Below are 9,162 nucleotides of genomic sequence, written 5' to 3'. Positions count from 1 at the left end.
CCTCCAAGTATTAACGAACATTTAAAAAATTATTTCAGAGAAAATTGAAATAACCCTTCCCATCTAAATATCTGTATTTCATCAGAAAATGTTTCACATCGCACTGTAAGCGACATTAAACAATACTGTTACTTCATTCGATAATAAACTAAATTTCTTGAAACTTTTTAAAAGATTCAAACGATGATAAGCTTTCACGGTCCACGAGAGTTGCGCACCGCTGCTCTAACCGATCGCGTAATAAGCTAACAAGCGCTTGTGGTCGACTTACATGCCCGTGACACGAATCAGATCAATTCGTGCTCGGAAAACACGGTAGTGAAAACAGCGTGGAGAGTTTAAACTGGTGCATGTAAATCTGATTATGCAGCGGAATCCGAGTGCATGAGAGCGACGAGACACGTGTACATAGGCGTGAAAACGGCACTGAACGGTTTCTTCAGGGTCTAGTTTACGTAAACAGCAAGAAACATAAATGCGATACATATCAAATTAAATCGAAACGAAATGGACTAATTAAATCACACATTACTGTTATTTTAAAGTTACTTCATCCTGTAATCAAAGTATTCGTATATGTAATTCCTGAAAAAGTGTTTCAAGGAATTTGTTACGTCAACTGGCCATAAGAACATTTATTGATACTAGAAAGAACTTTAGCCTTATTGGATCGACAACAGGAAGAGGACATGTACATAGAAGAAGCAATATTTCATCACACGAGTATTCTAAAAATATGAAAATATGCTCCGCTTGTGTCGGTCCAGCGCGGCGCTTCAAAACATCAGTTACGTCAACTTACCATAAGAAATGGTACCATGTACAAAAAGAACTTTGTTCCCGACTAACGTTAGTGTATGTGTGAGTAAAAGGAACGGTACATTATCATATACTTTCCTATGCATCTAGAGGTATTCCACGTCACGCAAGTGAACTTAACCCTTTGTGGACATGCTGAGTCCATTTTGTCCACAGTGAATTCCAATCTTTTTTGTGAATTTCTTCCGAATTTTTATCTTTCCTCATTAAAGACATTTGACTCAAATAGTGATGGTGCGCTAAAATACAGACTTCAGTAAGTATCCTAGAATTTTTTTAGAATTTCTTGAAAGCTTGTGCTGAGGAAATGTTTAAAAATCAAAGTGTGTTTACAGAGGGTTAAATTTTTTATTAAAAAAACTGCAAACAAACATATACAATCCATATAGTGTACACGTCAAACTACCAATTTCCTATAAACAGGGTGTCCAAGCTTAAGCAGATCATCTATATACGTCCTCTGTTTTTAATAACACGAAATTTAAAAAAAAATATAAAATATGATCCTACACAAAAGATTGTTCTTCCACGATATTTCTCCTTCAAAACCATTCAAACTATTACCTGAACGATTTTCATGTCACTAAAAACAGATATTTAGGTAGTTTGCTTCAGCGTGGACACCCTGTATAAATAGAAACCAACAACCTCTTAAATTGAAGGAAGCAGAAAGCTAGTTCACTAAATTACTCCAATACAATAAATTTTTACCCATTCTAGACCCATGTATTGAAAATGGTAAACAGGGGAATCTATGAACCGTGAAATTCGCGTCATAAATAATGGCTGTAATGTAGCAGAGCTCAGTCCAGACACTCAATCCTTACCAGGCATGGAAATGTCTTTGATAGCTGTACGCTATCCATGCAGCTCCTATTAACAAGCAGCAATGGTCGGTCACGAGCTTTCGGGCCCTTAGACCGTCGCATTCCTCGTCAAGCACGGTCAACCATGTCCTTGCCAGTAACACCAATTGCCGTCTAGCACGCTCGAGCAGCCGTTGCTGCTTGTCGTTGTCCTAGCAGCGGACCAGAAACCGGTTCTGTCGACGGCGTTTGGTGGTTGGATAAGTGCAAGGCTTCGACCTGGTGGACCTACCGGTAGCAGACACGACTCACGGATCATTTGCTCGATCGTGAGCCATTTCTCGTGATCCTTATCGCCTCGATCTCTCGTAATTGACTATTTAAGCGCGGTGAATATTGAAATTAGCACTTGTCTTCGTGGGCAACCGAGAGCTCGAAAGTTGGTGGCTGATACGTCGATCGCATTTTTTGCTTCCTGGGTCAGCAGGTGGTGACTGCGACTGGGAAGATATGGAGAGAGAAAATTAGGCTGCATAGATCATTAGTAGCCATTTTTGTGGGTTGTGATGGTCCTTATAAATATTCTGAATTTTTCTGGAATTTTTAAGCAGAGTTATTTAGAGATTTCTTTATTTTTTATTCGTCTTATTTTAAAGAAGAGTTTTTAGTTTAATATTAAAAATTTCTTTAATTCTAGAGAAGAATCTTAGTTTAGGCGAGGGATTATATAATGGTTCATATTTCAAAAAGAAAAATTGTCAGTGCTGTAGGTAAATACGTAATCGACCATTAAATAAAAATTACTGTAATTCAAATGATGTTGCAAAGGAATTTTAATGTAGATATCAATAATGGATGAGTGAGTAAACTCTACCTACGAATAATGTACTATTTCATCTTTCCCTTCAAATATGAAATTATATGCTGATATGAGTTATACAATGGACTCCACCCGTTCAAAGTTCATCAACCATGAATTCTGGTTAATGTCAGAGAGTTCTTATAGCATTACGCAAGGCCCAGTGCAAGCTGGGAGTACTCTTCCTTTCGATTTCTCATTGGACGACGCCCACTGTACCTGCTTGCTTATTTACCTACATTTGTATGTGAGCAATCTGGCACAGTGTAGGATGACAGAATAAGTGCATGGTGGGCCCACGTGACTTTAGTCACGTTTGAAACATTCTGGTCTACTCACGCCTGTTCAACGCTTCTTTCTTTGGAGCAACTTTGTACAGAAGAAATACATTCTGTGATGTCATCATAGTTTTATGTAATGGTAAAGAAAAATACAATACGTATAATAAATAGAGCGTCGTAAATATAATGGATGAGTAGGTAGATAAGTAGATGAGATAAGTTAATGAATAGGCAAGTGGTGCAGTACATTATAAAACATGTAAATGAGCAACAAGTGGGCAGTATAATAGAAAATTTTATAGATAACAGTTTGAGTTAGTATTGGGAACCTTCGATAATAAGTAGTGAAAGATACTTTCGAATGAAAAGTTTTCTAAAATGCAGGGAAGAAGAATACAAATGAGAGGAACAGAACCACATTCGCATTTTACTTCGCTATAAACATACAATACAAAACATAGAATACAATTCGGTGGTACGAAACAAATTTTTACTACTTTTCGGCAGGTCTTCTAATATCTAATTTTTCTTACTTCTTATTATTAATTCTTATCATCTAAGAATAAAATTCGAACCCTAACATCGTTAATCCAAAACAGTAGTATGTTCTTTTCTTAATACTTATGTATATAAAATAACTGAAATAACATTAACATTACATGAGTTAAACTATAATATATACAAACATGTATACTCTTCACATTATAATTTTATGATTCGAGTTTCGTTAAATTGTTGTAAACGAAAATCAATATCTCATGAAATGTATAGAAAATCAGGTACAATAAAAACTGTCTCCTTATAATTATTTATAAGGTAAAAATTACAGTATGCTTTTTACTGTCACGAGAAATTGCAGAAAAATCAATTACAACTAAAGATTTCATTTATAACTATATTTGTGTAAAAAATTCAGTGAAGTCAAAGAAATCAAAACTCTTAAAAATTCAGATTCCAATAACAGTACGAAAATCTTAAAATAAATTGTTCTGTTTCAAAATGGAGAAATTTAAATAAAAATATACAAATATTATTACGTACCTATTTATCATACCCGGAAATCATTGAATTAAATTTGAAAAAATTTGATCCCTTCAATAATACAGATCATTCTGTGTAGAAAGTGCAAGAGCACGAGCGTGGGCCTTCATGTGTGCCTCACGCGCCCTAACCACTTCCGGTGTGTCGACGACGCGGCCATCGGGACCCAGTGGCGCAAATGGTCCTCGATATCCCATCACTGGTGCACGTTTGTAAGTAACGCGAATGGGGGTAAGATAAATTAGATTTTTTCGACCATCGAACACATCGAATTCATAAAATTCAGACGCCTTTGATGCAGCGCGTGCGTGTGTCCCCATGCGACTAATCTTCGCATCTGTCATCTTGAATAAAGAATATAGAAAATTGAACCTGTATGTAATTTATCGTGAAGAAATGTACCTTTCCAAATGTTGCACAAAATTTGACGAACTTCGACAAACAAGATCAACTTAGAGTAATTAACTTTTAAATAGACTTTGTGTGATGAATATCTTGATATGATATGAATTCATTTACTTTACAGTATAATAAATGGTACCTTATAAACATTAAATAAAATTTCAGTTCATTTTCAGATTACTTTACAGCATAATAAATGCTACCTTCATGGACATTAAATAAAATTTCCGATTTTTATATTTGAAAATAAAAATTACATAATTGTATTCTCTTCAGTAATATTACTAAAATGATCATTTTATTATGTTTTTAATCAGTTGTAATAATTATAGTACTCACTGCAGGGGCGTCCATGACACGAGACTCTCGCTCCACAGGGACGAACATTTTCGTACGTTGGCGTTTTTGCGTCGTCATCGGCTCCTCCATCATCTGGGGCATGTACATCATGTCGTCATTATCCTCCATCTCGTAATCGTTTTGGGCCTTCTTCAGCCTGGCCATAGCCTCTGCGTGCATCGCTAAGTGGGCAGCCCTCGCGTGGGCCACTTCCGGTGTGTCCATTACCATCCCATCGCTCGAGAGTGGCGCTTGTGGCCCCCTGTACTGATAATATTCCTTGTCCTCGTAGGTTCCAGCGACGGTCGACGCTACCAACGCAGCCAGGACTGTCTGAAAAAGTGCAGCGAATAGTCACATGTTTGGTAAAGATATTACGCCTTTTTATAGAATAAATGTTCCTGTAGATTTCATTTTCGACAATGAAACAAGCTAATTTAGAGTACAGTCCATTTTGTTGGAAATTTATTTCTACTCATCACCAGTTTCGTTCATTTATTTTATTTGAAAACTGATTTTGTTTATTCTTGTCAAATGAAATTCCATAGTTTTGCAGTATAAGTATTCTCGATTTAATGCATTTTCCATGAATGTAAATTTCGCCATTTTGTCGTTCGTTTGAAGTTAGGCATATTCCAAGCACGCATTTCGAAACACATACTGACTTTTAGGACACCATGTAGCAATGCTTTTTTCCCCCACGAGCGTCCTTTGAATCTCGAAGTTCATTGATTGTTAATCTCTGCTTTCCCGTGTTTTTCATTGTGAAAATGGCACTTACGAGTGATCTCATGATGCAGAGACACCACTAGCCGCGAAATGGACGTCTTGGTTGCAAGTGTGCCACATTAGATAGATTGATCCAGCTTTTATAGGGTTGTGGTCTCGGCCTGTGAAACCACGTTACTGTGATCACGCTGCAGACGAAATCGATATCTTAATTGTTTTATCTATGATCATGACCCTGTGGAATAAACACTCCTAATGTGTAAAATTAATTTTCTAGAAATCTTTCTGGAGATTGTTGGTATAGTAATTTTTTGTTACAAGCTTCAAGAGGAAATAAATATTTTCTTTAATAAAATAAATTATCTTCTGAACCTGCAAAAATTATCTGTGACGTAAAAATCAAGTGGCAGGGACTAACATTTAAATAAAGCTCAAAATTCATTGACAGTTTTCTAATAAGTAGAATGAACTGAATGGAGGACATGAGTATTGACTCGTACTACTTGTTTCATCACTTCCCAATATTAACGCTGAAAAGAATGATCACTGAATTCTAATTCAAATTTCCTCTTTTTCAAATATATCTTCCTTCATCTATATAAAGTCTTCTCTAATAAATTATTTAACATTTGTTAATCATTGATGCAGACCTCGCCAATTTTAGTGTACAGAGTGAAATATTCATACTTTCTTTTCAGTGATACAATTTATTAGTCATAGAATTGGTCATAAAATATCAGACCTTTAATAGGATTTAGAAACACAGACAATTCTTTGTTTAAATTGTTAAGATTTAAATGTTTCACACGTGTAAGTGGCACCAGTCGCACCTTAGCAAGAAGTTTTATTTTACAGTTGTCCTCAAATGTCCCTGATGTTTCGTCTCGACTTTTCGATGTCAGTTTTCACGCTTTGCAATCTCACCCCCACACCGCAAAGGAGGCGCTGCAACTTCGGCAGACTTTTTCTGCGGTTTCAAAACACGCCCGATTCATGGACGACTAGACAGGATTATAGATCTTCAATGCGATCCAATGATCCTTTCAAGGCTGTCCTCTTTCTACGATGAAGCTCTTGTTCCCTTATAAACGATGGCCCAGATAGCGCCTTGCCAATCACTTTCCCATCTGACTTCGAGGTCCATAAATCTTCATTTCTAAAACCAATCTTCATATCTCACTAATTTAAAAAGAATTGATAAATTTGAATTTTATTTTTTTATCAATTGATAAAACACAGCTACATATTTTTCATTATTTAAAATATGATGTTGTAATATTCTGTAATATTTCATTTAATTTTTATCCGTGTAATATACTGAAAAATCTTTGAAAGTGGAAGTAAAAATTAAGCAACATATAACGTTATAAGATGTTAGTGACTCAGCTGATATCAAGTAATTTATTTAATTTTTTATTAGAATTCATTCTTCGAAATTGCCTGTCAAAGTCAATTATTTATAGATTTTGTAGCAAAAATATCATTCTGTATATTTCAAAGTTCATCTATACTACAGCAACATAGATTAATTAACGCCAATTCAGATCCTCTGTTTACAACGTAATCAACACTACTGGGTCGGTGACTTTTGTTCAGAAACTCTTGCGCAAAGCTTTGCGCAAACCAAGTATTCTAAGATATAATCCATGAAGTGTACTATATGTTTATAGCTGATTAAATTCAAAGTTATTGTTGATGTTGATCAATTTGCAATTCAGGTTAGAAAACAATGTGTGATTTTTTCATAGAAATCTATATCTCAAGATTTTTAGCTCCAACTCCATACAAATCTAGTAATAATTAATCTTTAATTAATGTAATATTTGAATATTATTTCTTCCATTTTTTTAAAATAAATATACTGTATCATAGGTCACATTTTTCATGTCACGTAGTTGCAAAACTGCATCACTTAAATTTCACTTCTTTTTGAAGGTACTTCTAAAAAAGAGAAACAGATGTGTAGGTATTAACATTTCTAATAAAAATATTGTATTAAAATTGTAATATTTCTGTCTCTTTGAAAGAAAATACGATCAAAGAAGACTGATGCAATAATCAGGAATCAAATTCTGCACTAATATTCTCGCATGATGTAAGCTCAAGAATGCCAGTGCGAATAAGTTACAATTCTCGACCTTTCTGCTTGTAAAAATGGCTCACGAATCACGATGTTCGGGTTCGTTCGGCGGGAACGAATCTCCCATTCTCTGGCTCGTTTCTTCTCACGTCTTTCGTACGCCTGGTGACCTATGCTGCAACATTTGCACCGACAGAAAATAGCTTATAACTAAAAGGCAATTCCGCTTCCATGAAATCGAGGCAAACGCTTCCTTGAAACTGATTTTTACTTACTCTCTACATTATTCATAAACGTCAGAATCATAGTTAAATTCAAGAATTTCAACAATATCATTCGCAATCGTATGAGCAAAATAAAGTTTCCTCACTTTATAGAAGAAACAGTCTACTTTCAGCGACGCCAGTGCGAAAAATTTGCAGAAGAAATCAACGCGACAGCTTGCGCAAATCACGCAACAAGATCGAGAGAAAAATCGGAGAAGCTGGCGAATAAACTCTGCTTTGAAGAAATTAAGAAAGTTAGGTGTCTATGAGCGCTATCGTAACGATTGTCTCGTGCGATTGCGGTTTCCGCACGAGTAATTTTGCCCAGAGGGAAGTCGTTGTGCAAAAAGAATTCGCTATGAGGATAGGCAAACAATGCTACCTGCTAAGCGATGATTTAAATTTTTCTTGTGGGACGCCGAGCCTTCTGACGCCTGAAGGAAACTTTTTTAGACTTCAATACGCTCTAGTAATCATAGACATGTGAATAATATTATTATTAGAACCCAAAATTGAATAAAAAAAGGAAAAGTGAATTTATTACCACTTCATTAATTTCAGACTTAAAGAATAAATTTGAAAGAATGATGCAGGAATAAATTAATTTTGCAGATTTATTATTCCATGAAATACTTATGTACATAAATAGATTTAATAGTTTCTTTTTGAAATTACATTATTTTTTATTTAGAATTTAAAAAGACACAAGGAATAGTCTGTAATAAACGTAGTAAGTGTAAGAGATGACTGTATGAATGTGATGTATGCTAAAGAAATTGTCACTAAACAGCCATGAAGAGCTACTCTAATTAATTCGATACCTGATTCTTGGATTACGTTGACCGCAATGCATAGCGAAATCAAATGTAGGTTAACTCGTGGTTTCACACGACCAAAACTTGATGGTAATTTGTCCGTGTGCTGCATTGATTCGGTAACTTCTCGGTTTAAAACTACGTGTTTACTTCGCATTAACCTACTTACGATTGATAAATATGCCACCTACAAATTGTATCATAGTAACATGTTATTAAAAAATCTCCTTGCTGCAAGCAAATCTTTAGATAATCTACTTATTAATCTTACCTGTTACCTAATTCTTTTACATTTAATAAAATGATCTATTATAATACTCTGAAGTAACTACAATAAATTGAGTGAACAAACTTTTAGCTCTTTCAGAGATTTGTAATAAATTCTTTTTAATAAAAAATAATTAAAAGACTTCAGTAAAAAAGTAGCAAACATTGTAAAATTTTTATACAACAGTAAGAAATAATTAGAAAAACTACATTTATGTAATAATTGTAAAATCTGCAGAAAATAAAGAAACTGTCACATTTTTTAACTCAAAAATGATGCAAATAAACCACAAAATTTGTTACTAATTTCATATTTCATAATTCATTTTGAATTATTTTACCTCAGTTAAAGATCTTCTATAGTCTGATTTCAATTTTAGGAAAGGGGAGGGAAATTAATGTTAAACTTCAATAAGTAGATAAAATAAATGAATTCTTTTTTAAAAAAAAAAAGAAAA

At 34.5% G+C, this 9,162-nt stretch overlaps 1 protein-coding gene across 1 annotated transcript; it reads right to left on the bottom strand.

Moving 5' to 3' along the window:
* Positions 1 to 3,859: 3,859 nt before the first annotated feature.
* On the bottom strand, positions 3,860 to 8,475 carry LOC143180066 (uncharacterized). Its single transcript, XM_076379592.1, has 4 exons — positions 8,444 to 8,475; positions 7,811 to 7,854; positions 4,548 to 4,876; positions 3,860 to 4,150 (listed from the first exon to the last, which is right to left on the bottom strand). Exons 1-4 carry the CDS (start codon positions 8,473 to 8,475, stop codon positions 3,860 to 3,862), a joined length of 696 nt encoding a protein of 231 aa, XP_076235707.1.
* Positions 8,476 to 9,162: the final 687 nt, after the last annotated feature.

The sequence above is a fragment of the Calliopsis andreniformis genome, chromosome 6 (assembly GCF_051401765.1).
Source record: "Calliopsis andreniformis isolate RMS-2024a chromosome 6, iyCalAndr_principal, whole genome shotgun sequence".
NCBI classification, from domain to species: Eukaryota; Metazoa; Arthropoda; class Insecta; order Hymenoptera; family Andrenidae; genus Calliopsis; species Calliopsis andreniformis.
The sequence above is the reverse complement of the archived record's forward strand: the minus strand, read 5'-3'. Positions and strand labels throughout refer to the sequence as shown.